The 18,891-nt window shown below is 40.9% G+C and overlaps 1 protein-coding gene across 7 annotated transcripts in view; it reads right to left on the reverse strand.

Annotated features, from left to right (window-relative positions):
- LOC120734151 (glutamate receptor 3) overlaps positions 1-18,891 on the reverse strand; it is a 74,818-nt gene that overhangs the window by 43,848 nt on the left and 12,079 nt on the right. For all 7 annotated transcript variants that reach the window (XR_005695975.1, XM_040032745.1, XM_040032742.1 and 4 more), the window contains exon 3: positions 13,611-13,850. Coding sequence is in view for 6 of the 7 variants with exons in the window: in XM_040032745.1 (XP_039888679.1) it covers positions 13,611-13,850 (240 nt within the window). In the remaining variant the exon portion in view is untranslated. The remainder of the gene's footprint in view (positions 1-13,610; positions 13,851-18,891) is intronic.

Genomic DNA, 18,891 nt, shown 5'->3' on the forward strand with positions numbered 1-18,891 from the left:
TCACATGCTGTTGCCCTTTTCTTTCACAGAAGGGATGAAACTGTTGATTCTAGGAAATGATAGATATTATTACGGGTGCTGAATAAGCTGGTGTGAAATGTGTTTATGTAAATACAAGTGAGCTTCACAGCTTCTCTGCAGGAAGCAGGAATTACAAAAGCTAAATGAAAACTTGTTTTACTCTGTATCCACATCAAGGGACACGCAGCCTCCCTGCAGCACAAACCACAGTGCATTCAACATCAGGGATACTCGAACTGTTATATCACCTGTGTGCATGTTTAAACATGTCAGCGCTCTTTAACACTTTAGGTAATTTGTGGTTGGGCTACATGTTCATTTGTAGAGCTACAGGGATCGTAAGATAGTTTACCATGGAGGTTCTTTGAATATTAAACATGGACTTTTAATATTAAAGATTCTTGAATAATTCACTTGTTTTTGCCATTACACCTGAATTTTTAAAGCCAGCACCATGGAGAAATATCATTTGCTTGAAGCTACTTAAATTTGACCTTCACAGCCCAGAAAGATGAATGTGTGACGTTGGTACTAGAAGTCTGTTTTCACATTTATTGTTTATCCAGTGAAGCAAAGTTTCTCAGTCCACCCCCTAATCTGAGTTTAAAAGATTAAGATGCAAATATGACTCTTTAAAGTCAAACTATAGTTTCCAAATTAGTCTGTGAGGTGATTATGATCCAAGAAGAAGAAAAAACGTTTTTCTGCACACTGCAATCTCAACAGGATGTCTCTTTGAAAACTGCAAAAACTCCAGATGCAGACAAATCCCAGCTACTCTATGCAGACACTGTTGGGTTGATAAAAACTTGTTTTCTTGTACAGCAGCTCAAATTAACAAATGACAGGGAGTCCCACCATAGTTCTTCTTTTCAGGAGTAACAGCTGAGCCGTTCTCACTGCCAAAATGCTTTTGAGTTTCACTGAAATGTACAAGCTTTTCAAATACCTTCCTCTTTGATAATAATGACCGTTTATCGTGATTTCAAATATACAGTATATTATGTTTCCACAGCTGAAGAAATATACCAGTGTATTGTTTTTTAAGCACTAAAAGGCATCAAAGTTAGTTTACTTTCACATCTGAGACAATAGGCAATATTCTGGGGCTTACTGTGGAACCAGATGCGTGCTGGTCACTGTTTATGATGACAGTGATGTTCTCCATGTGGGCCGTTTGTCAATCAGAACTGCTCAAACACAACATGTACGTAGTAAGGAGACCACGAGTGGCAATCATTTGCATTTGCATCTAGATTTTATATTTCCATGCAGCGATCTGTCTACAGAGATTCATGCCTGTGTACAAAGTACAAAGGAAATGTGAGCGATGAATGAAGAGTAACTGTAAATAATAATGCAGCAATTAACATGCCATTAAATCTCCAAACTCATAAAGGTACAAGAATATTTTCTTACTAAAGAGAGGTAGAGAGGTTTCAAAAGGTTTGTAAAGTGGAGAATTGAATTTTTGGGTCCACTAACACCATTTATAGATTTATCTTTAGCAAATAATCCAGAATACAGATTTGACACCGCCTTTCTAAGGCAGCACTCACTTGTGTAATGTATAATTTAATCAGAAGTATTGTTGCTTGCATTTCCAACAACAATAACTAGTGGTCCTTATCTGGATCTACCACAGGTTCTTCAGCTTTCTGTTGGGAACATGTAAACTCATGTTCCCAACAGGCCTCCGAAATATTCAGAGCACAGCGACTGGGCTGACACGTTCGCCCTCGCCCTCCCTTCCCCTGCTGGTGACCTTCACAGTGAAGTGCACAGCAGACAGCACTCAGACCAGGTATGGCCTTTAAAGACAAGTGGCTCTCGCTGGGTGCCATCACGTTAGCCACTCTGGCTTCTAAAGAGGCCACCGCGACGTGTGCTCACATGTCTGACGCCGGGCGAGGTTAAGGAATTCGAAAGAGGCATCGTGTCTCGATGCATTGTAAAGACTCTGATGACTGATAAGAGACTGCTGAGCTGACCTCAGTCTGAGCCCAACACTGCTGCTGCCTTTATCTGGATTTTTTTTTTATCAGCTCACATATATATCAAAACTAAAATCTAGCACATTATATCACCGCTGGCAGAAGGGAAATGAAAAGGCAGAAGCTGAGTGTCAGCTCTCCTCCCACAGCACTGAACGCCATAAGCTGGGATATGCATGACATTTTGAAACGTGTTAGTAGCTGCTCAAGAAAAAGGATTTGGGGGGATTTACAAACGATTCCCTTGAGAGTTTTATTTTCTCACACTAAAACTAAGCTGGATAGTTGGGGTTTAAACATTTTATGAGCTGCTTGATGTTTAAGCTATTGAGTATACTTAACAATTAAAGATATGTATAAATAAAGAGGAAGTCCCGAACCGAAGGAATTCGATGATGCGACATTCGGTGCACTCTAGCTTTAAAAACCACAGTGCAAAAAGGAAATCTGAGCAACAAAGGACACCTAAGTCTCTTGGTGAGTATTAACACTGGTGTGATTTATCAGGCGGCGCACAAATGACAGAGTTTTGGTTGACTTTGTAAACAGATGGTACATTTTAAAACAGTCAGCAGGAAGGACGACCATCAAGGGCATTTTACAGAGTCAATTATTCAGCCCTGACCTGAAGAATAATACATATTCAACATCGGGAGCATACTGCCACAAGCCTATTTATAGAGCAAAAAAAATCCTTCTTCCACAAAAACACCAAAACAGCCTTAGTTAGTTAAATATCTCTCCTGTGGCCCCATTGGTGTTATCCTGCTAGAAGCAGCCATCAGAAGATGAGTGCACCGTGGTCATAAAAGAAAGGACATGGTCTCAGGGAGGCTGTGGTGATTAAATGATGCTCTATGCCAAAAAAACCACAGATACAAGGCAGGATGGAGCCATTCTTCCATGTTGTTTAGACTAAATTCTGACCCGACCATCTCAATGTTGCAGAAGACATAGAGACACAGAAAAAACGACAATGTTTTTCCAATTTTCTATGTCTGAACTATACCATTAGCTTTCTCTTTTTAACTGAGAGGAGTGGCACTTGGTGGTGTGGTCCTCAGCTCTTATAGCCCATCTGCTTCAAGGTTCAATGTGGTGCATTCAGAGATGCTCAGTGGATATTTTCCCTTTTTCAGACAATAGAGATGGTTGTGTGGGAGAATCCCTGTAGATCAGCCGTTTCAGAAATACTAAATCATGCAGTGTTTAAAGACCCTTAAATCACCTTGCTCAGTCTGAATTTTAGCAGGCTGTCTTTACCGTGCATACATGGATAAATGCCCTGAGTTATCAGGTTGATGTAAACAAGACTCCAAAAAATGCAAGTAGACAATCACTGTGATTATTGTTAGTGGCATTCTTTTGTACAATCATTGCCAATTAATGTTACTTTAAACTCACATGGGTTACTAGTAGGAAGCCCACAGAGAATTATTGCACAGCTTTGTGTAGTAGCTAGAACTTAGCTGTTTAAGAGGATAAACCTTTCATCAGCTCCCAGCTGAAATCAGCTTTAACAGACGTCAGACGACAAAAGTTCTCCTGAAGAGATGATGCGAGCCCGACCTGCTACATGTTGACATTAGTACCAGTTTATAAACAGCACGTAACTTAGGCAGAGCAGCAAAACAATGATCCAATAACATGACAGGTGAGCTGTCGATATGCAAAGCAGCGCCGCTATATGCTGTCAGGCCACCATGCCATGAGTACAGTACGGATATTTATGCTCAAGTCTACAAACACAAAAAAGTTAGACATTTCACTTTGAGGTTTGTTGACAAATGTAGTGAAAGAAATGCCTGAAGGTGAGGGGAGCTGTTTAAGCAGGCAGCACAAAGTAAAGTTGGCCTGTATGTGAGTTAAACCTGAATATATGAGCTTAATAACAAACACAGCACCATCGGGATGTAGCCCTGAAAAAAACAAAGCAGGATAGTCAAGTACAATCACTGGTTCACTTTAAATCTCTCTGTAGTTAAGAGAAGTATTTTTCTAGATTAGGACATTTACCAAATGTGTTACTTCCTCTGTGAGACAGCCGCTAAAACGAGCCTGACTGAGGCTCTGCTGACACCTGGCCGTGTATTCTTCTTGTCTGTCTCGGGCAGCGGCTCATATGATGGCTGAGCGTGGTGTGCAGTCTCAACTGTGACTCAGTCGTCCCTCCCCCTCCCCGAGGAAGGTGACCTCTTTAAAATTCTCTTGCAGTCATCTGAACCGCGCCGTTGTCACGGGAGGCCCAAAGCTGAGCGCGACACCGAGGGGGAACTCAGACAAAGCCACTGAACCCACTTCTGAGAAATCTCTAACAATCTCAAAGCTTATATGTGGCTCTACAAAGAAGACTGCTTTCAGTGGGCAGTGCTCACAGAGCCAGTGAAATAAAAAGGATTAAAGCTGCCAAATGACAGTAAAAGGACACTTTTGAGCACAATTAGCCTAACAACGCCTACTCCAACTGCAGTCCAACATAGATAACAGCTCCCTCTTCCAAATTAGCTGAACTGCAAAGAGCCCTGCACCCCCACACCGCCCACTCCTGCCAAATCCCTGATCAGACCTAATCAAACAGATTATTTCTTATCTAATGACAGCTGCAAAGTTGCTAACAGAACGTCGAGCATTTCTCCTGTTTGCTTTCATCTTTTATGTAAGTTGAATTCACACGTCATTGAATAATTCACAAATTTTTGTTGCGCTTGAAGATGATTCAGGTTCTAAAGCACTAAAAATGTAATATAAAAGACAGACGGAGTGAGAAAACTAACACAAACACAAAGTGCAGATATTTAAACCGCACACAAAGAAATGGATGGCCCATTAGCGAGAGCTGCACTAACAGCCTAGTCTTTTTCTCTCTTAGGAAAAATAAAAATGGCGTTTTCTCTTGGGCAAACATGGAAACGCACATCACATCAATCTCTTTCATAATGCAAAAAGACTACTGTTGTAATGGCCTTGCGTTATCCTGAAAGCAAGTGTCCCTGAAATAGACGAAAGGCATTTGAGCGACACAGAGACAAGAATCGAGGAATAAGCAGAGCAGCTGCCTGATAAAGCAGAGGGGCTCTCTATTAGTCACCTGGTTTCTTATTTGTCCGTGTAAGGTGGTAAGGTTAGAGCAGATTACATGTGACAAATTGGATCTGACAGAAAAAGATGGGAGGAAGCTCCAAATTCGATGAAGTCAAAAGCGTTCGGTGCATCTGACAGCATTTCTGACAGCGCTTGTCCCTCTGACACGGGAGAAACACAAAGGCTTTGCTGACTCCTCTGTTCCTTCTCTCACAGCTCCATACACTTTTATTTCTTTCCCACTCATTTGAAGATGAGGCTATTCCTTCATCTGTGAGCAGCTGAGATAACAATGTTGAATTGCGGAGGGAAGAAAAATCTGTATTTTTGCCCAAATATGCTTCTGAGCTGCTCACCCTGTTTCCTCCCTGAGCCGGCAGGAGTGAACAGACAACGAAAGCAGGATAAGTGGAATCACACCTGGTCTTTAAGGTACTGATTTCTCTCTGATTCAAGAGGCAGAGAAGTAGAAGTAAGCACTGATTATGTATTGCCATCAGTAACAGATATGATAAATATGACTGATCGAGCTTCAGGTTGCATACTAACAAAATTTCAAGGGTTTATAAAACAAACGTGTGAGAGCAGTGTTAGCAAAGGCAGTTTTGTTACATGTATGGTGTTTGTTTGTGCAGTGCTAGACTTTTATTTCCTGACAAATTTCACTGTTGTTCACAGCACCCTGTTATGCAAGTGCACACTGTGACATCACAAAGCAGTAGACCGCTGTTAGAAGCATGTTCATCAAGGGTTACTGAACCCCAACCTTATCTATTTGTGTTATTACCCCTCAAAAAAACAGTCTTTGTCACAACAAAATGCGCAACCCTGTGACAAAATAACAGTACAAACACAATGTTTCAGTTTTGGGGGGAATATCCCACAGCTAATTAGGTTAAGTGGCAACAAATTAGTAACATGACTGGATACTAGTCAGTCATATTATGAGATTTCATAATATGATAATATCATTACAACATTCAGAGAACTCCAAGAAACATCTATATGGTCGGGGCAAAGTCAGAAAACACTGTACTGAATGTCACAATTCTGTAGTGGAAGTCATTATTTAGCTTCAGAAACTCAAGTCAGCATCAACAAAAGCAAGTTAGAACTCATAAACAAGCGTAAACAGCATCTAGAAACATCGGCGCCTTCTCTGGGTGCTCACCTAAGATCGATGGGAACATGGTCCTGTGATCTGTTGTGAAATGAACATAACAGAACACTTTTATAAGGTGGTACAGGTCCATAAATGGTACAAACAGGCCATTTTAGGCCTTTCAACGGTGGTAGCTAAGAAAAACGATGACATCATAAATCTGATGTAGGTATTAGATAGGTAAGAACCTTCAGGGGCATATGATACTTTATGTATTATAAGATTTCCCACATACTATATACAACAAATAGAGCCGTTATTAATTCATGTTTTTCTTAATATAACGAGAACATCTGCTGAAAAATCGAGTTTATTTGTCCGGCTTGTGTAAAGGCATCTGTAGACAGCTGATATTCTAATTTGCTCGCATGTTTATTGCTGAAACAGTATGAAATATAAAGAGATGGACAACAGAAGAATGGATGAAGCTAACATGACACAGTACAACTTTTATTACAGAGGGGATGAGGAGCTGTCCAAGGTCTTGCATCAGCAGGACCTTGGACAGCTCCTGCATTAACATCACAAAGTACAGAACTCTTTCTTCTTACACTAGAAAATTCACTGCTCTCACTACCCGCAAGTACCTGAAATATATATCTATGGATGTAAAACTAAAACCCTTTCCTAACGTCTCTTACAAGTATCCATCCTTGCCACTTTAGCAGTTTGTAGCCGCTAGACTGATACAGTCACGGCTTTGTCGACACATCCTGGCAGACGTGGCAGAGTGGTTTGTCAGTGATGCTCACAGAGAGTGATTTGTAATGAGCAGTGCAACTCCATTTTTCGAGCAAGGAACAAAGATTTAAAGTGACGCAACGGCTTCTAGTTACGTAATGACTTTCTCAGGGTTACTGTAGCTACAGTAGTTAGCTACAGTCTGAGTACTGCAAGTCTGTCAGGCCGTCTGTTCAAAAGTGATCTCTTTATATTTGAAAGCAACAATGTCCACTGCATAAGGCAGCGTCTAAAACCCCAAACTCACCTGTGGTGAGAAATGAAAGCAACACATTTTATACATTTTCCTCCTAAACAGGCGAACTCCCCAAAATGTTTAATACACAGAATTAATAATTCACGTACTTCAGTTTTTGTGGGTATAAAAGAGTCGACGCTGCAGTACTGAGCAGAAAGTCTGCAGCTTACATTTCCATCGGTGTTGTTTTCAAGCTGCGCTGCCTCTGCATGCGTGGATGTGCAAGGATCAATTGGTGCCATTTTGGGCGTCTGGCAGAGCGGATTGAGTGCTTGAAAACAGAGGAGGTTCGGTTCAGGCAGAAACACTCAGACACAGCCAACGCCTCAGCTGTGTCTTCCCAGTGAATGCACAACGCCCTTTGAGGTTTTCACCAATGAGGTCACCGCCCAGTACACACACACATACATGCACCACGCATGTAGCATCCAAACTGCCTTTCCAGATAAATACCAGCCTTAGCTGTAAATCTAAAGGAAATTGAGTCCACGCAATCTAAAGCTTTTTCGACACTCACTCTGCAAAGCCACATTTATGAGCAAGCTGCAAAAGAAAAGGAAAAAAGCGCTGTTCAAGTTTAAACAATCCGTTATATTAATGTTATAAATTGCTATTATGATTTCAGAGATCCTATCTGACAGAGGAGATTCTTACAGTGTTAGCCTTTTTTTATCTGCATGTCTTTGTTTTTCAGCGCCCTCTAAAACAAACAGCCTCACAGAAGAGCACGATATTCTGCCACACGTGTGCCTCACTTTCACATTCACTACGAGGCCTAATAGAGTCCTTGAACGGGGGAGGAAAGAAGCTCTCTTGAAGTAGAAGAGCTTGACTGATGAATCTCTGCTTCAGTCCCAATATTATTGTCTGGCAGCAAAACAGTGGTTACTCACAGATGCGGGAGGGGGGTCTACACCTATTGATATGTGTCCATCTCAAAGTGAAGCTGCAGTAAGGTGTTCACAGAGTGGAACAGCTGCGTGGCACCGTCCTCTCCTGCTCTCCCATTCTTTGTTAATGAGCCTGTGTGCCGGGCTGCTGAGTGAAGCTCTTTAGCAGTGCGCAATTAATCAGATGTTTCCTTGCAGAGAAGAAACCAAGCAGACATTCAGCAGCAGGGCAGTGTGATTACACATCGAAGGCAAATTGTCCCCGCCGTCTACATTTGTCACAGCGGCAGGAGGAGAGAGCCGCGGTTAATGTTGTTAGATGCTACTTCTTCATTTTGATGGCCACATAAAGAAATTAAGATCCAGTTTGCATTATGCAGAGTTCATGAATCAAGAGAATGATAGTCAACAATGAGCATTAGATTGCACAGTCAGATTTCATACAGGTACCTTTACTGAAGCACTGTACTTAATTACAGTTCTGAGGTACCTTATTTGGTTATGTCTGTTTCAGGATCAGTGATTCCAAAACAATATCACAGGCTGCGGAATACATAAAAATGAAATACAGTAGATCAGCTACACCCTGTATCTAACTGAAATGGATTAGGTGCCTTCGCGGATGTGCAATTTATCCATTCCATGTGCACTAATGCACCCTTTACCATCACAGAGCCTGGCTTTAGGACTGGCACTAATAGCTGGACAGTGTGATTTCTCTATTACCTCGTGTGCTCATGAGTTCCAAAAAGAATTTCAAATTTTGGTTGGTCAAAAAAAAAGTTTTCTACTTTGCTTCGGTCGATTTTAAATGACCTCAGGCCCAGAGAGAGTGGAAGCCTTTCTAATTGTTGCTTATGGATTTTTTCTTTTTCCAATAAGAAGAAGACTCTTCCATTTTTAGATGCAGTGAAGAACTGTGTTTACCGATTCTTGAAAGTGATTTTCAGTACAGTCACCAATACAGAGTCTGTTTTTAATGCAGGCTTTCCTAATTTCTGGCCTTCTCCCTTGCATATAAAGAGTCTCTGAATAATTTAATGGCATTGCGTATCCTATTTTTATACATTGTGCAGTCGGATATAAAGTAAAGTTGTTTTTAAGTTATTAAACTATTTATCAGTGCAGCCTTTTACAGATTGAGAACCCATCGCCATCTTTATTTCTGAAAGCCTTTCTGTGATGCATTATGGCCTTTGGATATGTTTTTATGTATTTGTATTGTTTATGTGGTTTTTTAAAATATTTTTTATATCTTATATTTAACAATCAAAGTTGAACTGTATCTCTGCTGACATTATCTAATGGCTTCTTAGAGCTAAACAGTTGGGACCATTACAAAAACTGCTGCTTAAGGCATTTAGACAGCAAAACAAAGATTCCTCTGACTTAAAATCAGCTATTAGAAACGCATTTTATAGCTGATATTTTCGTAGTAATAAATTTTTGGCTCATCAGCACATTATACAAATTTTGTAAAGTGTAATAACTTTGACAAACACCACCCAGCAACTCTTTTTAACTGGCATGAAAGAATTATTGCGCTTTATGATGAATATGCAATTTATTGTAAATAAGCCAAACATGAGAAAACATGGTGAGGAGCTTCTCTTTGCGGCCAGTTGGTAACATCCAGATGTTCATCAGTTCAAAAGGTCTTTGCTTGCCAGCAGCCATTAGTCTATTTAATGAGGACAATTCAGAGCCAGTACATCCAGGATAAATAGGTGATGCTGCACTGTAGCAAATAAACTTGTACGTAATGACTCGTGTGCATAAAAGTGTGTAGTCTGTTTTCCGCTTTGTTGTGCTCCTCCTGGTGCTGCGAGGCTTGCTGCACTTCTCCTTTTGTATCAGTTCAGTTTATGAAGAAATCACTTCATCGAAGGAGACGTGGGTTGCATGAAACAGTAAGAGACGCCAGTAAAAAAAATAAATAAATAAAGAGAGACTCCACTCGTGGTTTAGACTTATTGTGCATATGTCAGTTAAACTAGTTTAGATCACCACAGCACTGCTGTCACAGGAAGGCATCTCCAACATGAAAGTGAAGCCGAACCTATTTGATATTAATAGCTTTCAAAATTTGAAATTTTAATATATTATGAATGGCTACAGTGAGTGGTTTCCCTGGGCATTTTTATTTTCTGTTACATTTAAAATCCCATCATACAGATATAGCTTTGATGAGTAGTTATGCCCTCGGGCTGCAATGATTAAAAAAAAAACACAGCAAATCTACTTTTAACAAATGTATGCTCTTTTTGCATTCGATAATCAAATTGATCAAGAAAGACTAGTTTTGGTATGAAATGCTTAAATTATTATTAAATCTATTAGCTCAATCAAAATGACTTTTTTTTTTTGGAGGGGGGGTAAAAACTCACTTAACTCACCAACAAAGTAAGCATTAGAAGATTAGAAGGAAAAGCTGTAGCAATGGCTAACAACTGCACACTACATATGAAGTCCCAATCCTGACTGCAGGCAAAAGGTGTCTTCATGACTAGAGGCTTGGTCCCATTACTAATCTGAGATTATGCGACCAGGATGGAGGTCAGTTGTTGAAGTATTTTTGCATAGTAGACACACAAAAATAGTACTCATGTCAATTTGTGTTAGAAATAGAGAAAATTGACTGACTAAGAACCAAAAGCAGCACCACCTTGGATCTGCAGCCAGTTTCACAATAAGGTTGTTTTTTTTTTAACATAATTGCTACTGATAAATGTTTGTGCATTCTTATTTTAGCCTGTTCAAAGTTGTCCCAACAGGAAACTGGTCATGCAGATGTGAAGAGTGACTCAATTCTCGGCAGGTGAGAAAACCTTGAATTTTCTCTGCACAGCTCATCATTTGAACAATAGCATCAAGCTAAAAATAGCTACAGTTTCCTTGCTAGCACAGAGGCTGCACTGATGGTGTCGAAGCTTTATCAATCTGACATGAAGTTTAATAAAATACAACTTTAGCAACCAAACTATAAGCATAATCCACCAAACATAGAAGAACTCATTATAATAGTACACAAGCAGTTTATGGAGACAGGACTGAACATTACAGTTAGCAGGGTTGTCCTCCAAAGGTCTCCAAAGTTAGCCTAGCCGAGTGGATGAGGTACCCCGTGTTGAGCTAAGTTGTTAATAAAAAAAGTTTCTTTCTGTTTTTTTTTAATTAAAAATTACACAAAAAGAGACAGCAAAGACTGTATGACCAAATTAACTAAGGAACACAACAAAATCTAAAATTCGGTCACATGTATAGAATATAAGTCTAATAATTTTACCCCAAATACACTTCTTTTCAAAAAAATAGCTGGCTTTTTTATTATGAAATGTTTAAACAGTCAGACAAGTATACACAGGGCAGGGCTACACCATTCATTAATATTATTAATATTCACTTACCATAGACAGGAGCAACAATTTTGAGAGGCTAATAGAACATCCCAGCACTGTTTTAATGGCTCCAATTTGTAAGTTGACTTGAGGCTGTTAAGGTGTGCCCCATATAAATCCTGCCAGTTCAAGGACTTTACCCTAGGGTCTGCTACTAGTTTTATCAAAGCCACTCTACAACCACTGCAACAGTCATGAAAAAGTTTCACAAGGACATAAAATTCTATGTGTGCAAGATATGCTTGATCTGTTTTAAGGTGAAACCTACTAACTTCATATACATCATGTTGCTATATTATTTCTGCATGTGTGTCCAGAAGCATAAATGTAATTAATTTGAGGCTGGTGAGTACTACAGTCGCTTTTTAAAGAACCAAAAAGGCAGAAAAACATGATCTCTTAGAAAACAAATAGTTGCCAACATACATCCAATTGTCTTACATTTGTCCATACAACTCTTATATTCACCGTTATTTATGGTGGTTGTCCAATAAGTACAAAAATTCCAGGTGGGGAGAAACTGTGTGAAAAAATGTCTTGTATTTCTTCATAATTATGCTTAAAGTGATTAAATAAAGTGCTTGATGTGAGCTGTGGGGAAAATCTAATTTAAAAGACATTCCCCATTTATAGCTGCCCCTAAGATGCCTTTGCTTTTGCTCTAATAAAAGGCTGTGTCTTGTTAAGGGACAGACATAACACATATCACTGTAAAATGCCTCTGCAGCATATTACTGTCATATTGCCCCACAAACCATCCAAAGCTATTCACACAAGCATCTCTTGAGTGCCCCCTGCCAATCCCTCTTAGGGCCCTAAATAGAGGCCCTCTTTTTATAATGAAGATTAAAGTGACATTTGGATGAGTGGTGGCTATATTGCTCCACAGCCTTGATGGGAAGAGCAGGATGGGACCTCGAGCCAAAATAGGATGGCTAACTAGTCTCTCAACAAACACAAGCTGTGCAGCTTGTGGAAATCCATCCTAAACTGTAGTGTTTACACTGTGTGGTGCTGTGGAAATGAGCAAAGTATTACAGATGGTGGCCCATCAGCCTCAGCACAGCAGGTGAAAGAGGCCAACAAAGTCAAGCGGAGCTCTAAAGGCCAAATTGGGATACACTTCTGAGAAGGTTGATTTTGCCATGGAGAGGTTACAAACTCATTAATCACTTTTTTCTCATCCACAATCGTCGCAGAAGCTGATGATTGGACAACCATCAGCTTCTGCGATCAGATTCATCACCGAGCGGTGGATCAGACACCTGAGCTGGAAATATATAAACGTGAGGCAGGGGGAAGCGAAAAAGGAGTGCACTCCTGTCCTAGAAATTCTCTGTGTCAGTTTAAAAATACTTGGATGCACAGCTCTTGAACAGTTTGGCACATTTAAGAGCAGACACTGAAGCCGGAAAACGGCATCTCCTGCATCTTCTAATTTATTTGCAACGGACGATTTGAAAATACGTTTGATTTGACACTGTGCTCTGTAGCTTTACTGTGACAGCAAGTCTGCGATCAGTTTATGGTCCAGTTTGTACAGACAGATTGTGACTGCATGCTACCTCTCGGGGGACCCAAGTCTGCAAATAGTTGGCCCACATGAGGGGAGCGAGAGGGCATAAAACACATGCAGAAGTTGGAGGGTGTTGTGCTCCGTCTTTAAATAATCCAATTAGAGCTAAATGATAATCAGCGAGTGCCTAGGATTAGAGACTCGGGCGGCTGCAGTCATAGTACTGCAGCAGAATCAGCAGCACCTGTGAATGACTCATTTCTCGGAAGCAAGAAACTATTGAGCGCCTCTGTGAGCAGGATTCAGTCGCACACTGAAGCAATTTGGGATCATTACTGACAAAGATTAAAATGTATCAAACCACTTAGAATGAGGATTGGGGATAAGGGATTTACATATTAAAGACAAATCTTATAGCCTGTATAATAACGTGTTTGCCTGAGCAGGGATGGCGATAACTTAATCCACTTTCTCCTGCAGTGAGACATTCTACTCCTAAACGTTGCTGAAGCTTGTGGCATTTGCAAAGGTGTACACAAGCATGCTTTCCCGGCCATAACCGCTCTCACCTCTGTCAGTGTCGTAAAGGTAGACGAACTTCTCCCACTTGTAATGGTCCAGCAGGCTGAGAACAGCTCCTCGCAAACTGGGCCTCATCTGGATGACAAACTGCACGTCGGCGTCGATGGGAAAGCTGGGAGTAATGAAGGAGGTGTGCAGTGCCCCGCAGAAGGAGGTCAGCGTGTTCATGGACTTCCTGTCGTAGAAGCCGAAGATGGCGTAAACTCCTCGGGAGAACTGGGAGCAGACTAGTGCAAAGGACAAAGAACAGGTTCAGGTCATGGACTCAAACAAAGATTTATGCCAAGTTCCTCCTAATTTCAGAAGAGATGTCAATAATCGCTGTGACATACTGAAAGTTAAAGCTGCTGAGTCCCTGTGCAGAAATAAAAAAAAAAATTCAATGTAAGGTTGAGATGAGAGGGAATTATTTATGCTGTTAATCTTGCAAGTGAAGCAGCGGCTATCTGAATAAATGGGCCTCACGCGGGATGCCTGCTCCCTATGGCAATGCTCTGCTGCCCGGTGCCCTTCACTTATCCTTGCTGTAAATGCAACTGCTTGGGTAATCAACTAGAAATAATGGGGAAGTCAGTGCACTGGCCACGGCTCTTAATGGACAAATATCCTGACACATGAGCGTCCAAATGTTCGAGCGGTGGGCTGTGCTGCCGCTGTATAAAAGATTTACAACAAGGCCTATCTGTTGCCATCTGTGGGCCTATGGAAATGAGCCGCGGCCACAAACACTAAACAGACACCGAGTCTTACAAGGTGTTAAGTATTTCATTTTATTTGTGTATAATAAACTGGTTCAGTGCCACCAAGGAGGATTAAATCAGAGGCATGACAGCCGTCCTAATATTAGTAATGACTGAAGGAAATGTTGGTCAGTGCAGCAGACCTGCTCTGATATTTCTGACCCTCTGCCCCGCACAGGTCACAACGCTGCTCAGTGAAGCCGCACAGAAACACTAATAAGTATTAAATGAGGCTAGAAATGTTTGGATTTTAGCATTACAGTTACAGCATAGAGTATTATCAATAAAGTGTAAATTTCTCTTATTTCATTTTGAGTTTCTGTACAAAATGAAGGAACAAAGAGGTTATTCTTTAAATAGAAAATCAAGTCACATACATATTGTTCAGTAATTTGCATCAAAAACAAGACATCTAAAGGAAACCGGCTGTGCATATTTCCCTGTCAACCCCTGCATTCAGCCTCTGTCTGTCTCTTTAAGGCCTCCCTCCCAGTGAGCACCCTATCTGTTCTTACTGGTCAGCTTGCTCTGCCCCACAGCAGACTTCCACTAGTCAGATTTCACTGTCAAATGCTTAAATACACATGCATATCTTGAGGTCCAGCTCCCATCTAAAATATGCCCGTGGACAAGGCCAACAACCATATATAGCAACAACCTCTGCAACAGAGGTCACGTAAGATGGTTATATGTGGGCACACACAATCTGATTGGTTTAGATGAGGAAGTGGAGCGCGTTTAGTGCATGTTTTCAACCAACGGGAAGCATTTGATTTATTGATAGAAACTTTGATTACACACATGCACGGCACAGGCTCAAGAAATCATAACAAAATATAAATAATAGCAAATCTCATTAGCAAATTGTATAAATAAAAAATAATTTGTGCTTCTTCTGAAATTAAGCATAATTTATTGCAAAGAAACAGCTGGTGGCCTATTCCACTCGTCAGGATTCAGGATGCACATTGCATTAATTCACGCATTAAATCATCGTGACTCACGAATCACTGATGGAAAACGGGCGTTTTTATCCTTCAGTAGTGTTTTACTCATGAGAAAGTCCTGTTTACGTTGTCGGGCACACGAGAATGCGCATGCATGACCTTAGACTGTATGCTCTGCCTAATGCACCAAGAAATGCAGCACATGCAGAAGCAAATATAAATGCATATAAAATCAAAAGCTTCATAAAACAATTTTACACGTGTACTTTTCTACCATTGTTACTTTTATGTCTGAGTGGATTTTGAGGGAATGTTGAAAAACTACATATAGTCTAAACTAGGAGTTAAAGTCTAGAAATGATTGGTCAAATAAAAACAAGAGTTTTTAAGTTTTAAGTTTTTATGATTGCAGTCAGAGTAAAATAATTTCACAGATCTGCGATTTCATGTGTTATTTGCTGGATGTTTTCACCATTTGCTTCTGTTCGTTTGACTTTTCCATTAAGACAGCCATTCCGTCACCCACACATAGTTGATGATTCGGTTCAGTCATCTCTCCCTCTCTCATTTTATCATCAGATCAGCCTGTGTGCGTCTTGGATGGCCACAGTGCACCTGTTATATAATCAAGGGGCTGCTGCACTCAAACATTTAAGCAAAAAAAAGCCAGAATAAATGTCAGAAAAGATCGATTCCTTTTAAAATCAGCATGCTTCACCTCAAATTACAGATTCACAGCAACATCCAGCTCGTGTTATTCATGCAAAATAGCACGCTGCCATAAATAAACACCTCTCAGCTCATCGAAAATCATCCGATCCTATTGGCAAAATGACTGCATTATCTTTTGATTGTCAAGGTTAAACGGACAGTCTGTTCTCCCAAAGGACTAATGAAATCATATATTTGGGCTCATGAAGCTGTAAACACCAGCCAACTACAGTAAATTCCCCTGATCACGGTCAGAAATGAAGTTACGCATCATTGACTTTATTACAGTGGTGAAGTGAAGCTATTTTACTGCTCTGTGCGTTTCTGTTCAGAATACTAACACAGGCCTTCCATCCATGATTAATATCCAGCTGGAGAAATTCAGCTCTCTTCACCCTTTGTCGACTCTCATCTTATTCATCACCTAACAAACACCCACATCTGTCTGTCACTGTTGCCTCTCTCTCTTTTACCCCTCACCCTCTAATTCTCTTCACCTTTTCAAGCTGAAGAGGTACACACAGCAGCTCCAGTAACACCAACACCGTCACGTCTTCTCTTTTTCTTTTTTTTTAGTCTGAGTCCATCATCAAAATTGCTGTTGGTGGGATGAACCTGTATGTGCACAGCAGATCTGAGCCTTTAAACTGGATTCTTATAGCTCTATCTCAGAATGGAAATAGAGGTGAGCTGCTGTCCTCGCCTGAGAAGCGAACAGCAGACGCATTAAGGAAATTGAACTTCATGCGCATAAGACAGTAAGAATGAAGAAATAAACAGTGGATAACTCGTGCTGCGATGAGGAGTTGAGCTTCACTGTTCAGAGCTGTGAGGTTTGAGAGGATTGGGTGCTGCATGTGAACAAAGTCAGGACAACAGTTTTATTTTTTGTGACAATATTAAATAACCTCTTAATGTGTTTACTTCTGCCTGGCAGGAAGTTACTTTTCCACTGCCAAAGAGCTGTGTCTGCAAGAGCAGAGGAAAGCAGGAGGGCTTCAGATTGTTTTACACAGGGACGTGAGGGAAGTCACATTGGTTTATGCCACATGGGGATACCTGTTCTGCGCTGTCACAGGGTCACATGTTCACTAAATGAAGAAGCCAGTGAACAAAATACAACATGCAGCTGTGCCAGCTTGTAAAGGACAGGGTCAAAGAGAAACTAGAAACACTGAACATATTCACCAACTCAGGTGGTGTAACAGGAAATGCCAGAAGATCATCAAGGGCTTGAAACCATGAACATCATTACTTTGAGAGCTGGATTGAAAATCACACCAAAAGTCAAAGTAAAAAAAAAAATCACAGGCTGACCTTTGAGTCTGTGTGCGTTCCAGACAACATCTGGGCACACGCCTGATGAGACAGTTGATGGTGTCTTAGGGGATCCCTTCTCAAAATTTGGATTATGAGTTGAGTTCGCTTCTGGGCAGCGTATGGTGCTATTTGTCAGTGTCTTTTATACTGATACATAACATTACAGAGGATCTCAATTGGATTCTGTTCTAAGGAACATTACAGACAGTCAATGATCTTCATTGTTCAAGAGCTGTCTACACACTGTTCACATGAAGCCGGAAATTGTCCTCCATCAGGAGCAACCCAGGGTCCACTGCACCAGCATAAGGTCTGACAAACGGTCGGAGGATTTCATCACAGTATCTAACAGCAGTTAGGATATTTTCAACTAGCAATTGGAGGTCTGTGTGTGCCCAAACACCACTACCCAACCAGTCATGTTGGATAATGTTGAGGGCAGCATGACGTTCACCACAGCATCTCCAGACCCTCTGAACCTCCTACATGTTAGAAAAGTAGAAATCTTCACCTATAAAGAAAATGAGGTGCCAGTGGTGTTCCTGCCAGTTCTTGTGTTCTCAGAAAAAATGCCAGATGAGCTGCGAGCAAAGTTCCCACTAAAGGATGTCTGGCTTTCTAGGGAAATCTAATCAAAAATATGGACATCAGTAGCCAACTGGAGGTAATGCTGTAGTGCTCTGCCAGTGATCCTCCTGTTTTCCCTGGGACAAGGAAACAGATACCCGTCATGTTGCCGGGTTGATGCCCTTCCAGTTCTGTTCATGCAATGCCCCGTCTTCTGGTATGTTCTTTGTGTTTTTGAGACTGCGCGGAGAGATGCAGCAGATCTTTCTGTAACAGAGGTTTGGATGTGCATTTCTGGAGGAGTTGGACAACCTGTGTAATCTGAATCGACTGCAGGTACCCTCTTATAGGACACTGAAAAAAAGCAAAACTGGAAAAATCACTCAGGCAGGTTAAGGGGAGTGCAGTGGTTTGTGACCACCTCCTACTAAACCATTCCCTTCTGCGGGGAGGTTCTCTTGTTGTTGCCTCTACAGTGCACCTGTTGTCACTTTCATTTGCACCAAAGCAGGTAAAATGGACCCACAAGGGTTTGTTTCCTAACTGGATAGATTGATATCCCTGAAGTTTAACAAGCTTGGTTTTATATTGTGAGTGTTCCCTTTGTTTTGTTAGCAGTATGCATATAACCAGCATTCACTCAGTGAATTCATTGTTTCCTAATGGAAACAAGCTGGACGCTAAGCTGAAGAGCAAACAGCTAGCATGTCTTTCTGTTATTCTAGGTAATGTGCATCCTGGCAGCATCTGTTGGATGTTTTAGCTGGACAGGATGCAAACAGAATTATCTTGAATATTTATATCTGATGACGTATATGATGCAAAACTACCGGTAAAAGCCGTTAATGTGATCATAAAGTGGTTTAAGCCCACTATGCATGCACTTATCAGTAGAGGCTGAAGAGGTAGAATCACTATCTATACAGAGTGATTATAATATTCTGTAGATGCTTTATTGCAGTATGCTTGTATCTGAGCTGCAA

The sequence above is a fragment of the Simochromis diagramma genome, unplaced genomic scaffold (assembly GCF_900408965.1).
Source record: "Simochromis diagramma unplaced genomic scaffold, fSimDia1.1 OVJJ01000216.1, whole genome shotgun sequence".
Taxonomy (NCBI): domain Eukaryota; kingdom Metazoa; phylum Chordata; class Actinopteri; order Cichliformes; family Cichlidae; genus Simochromis; species Simochromis diagramma.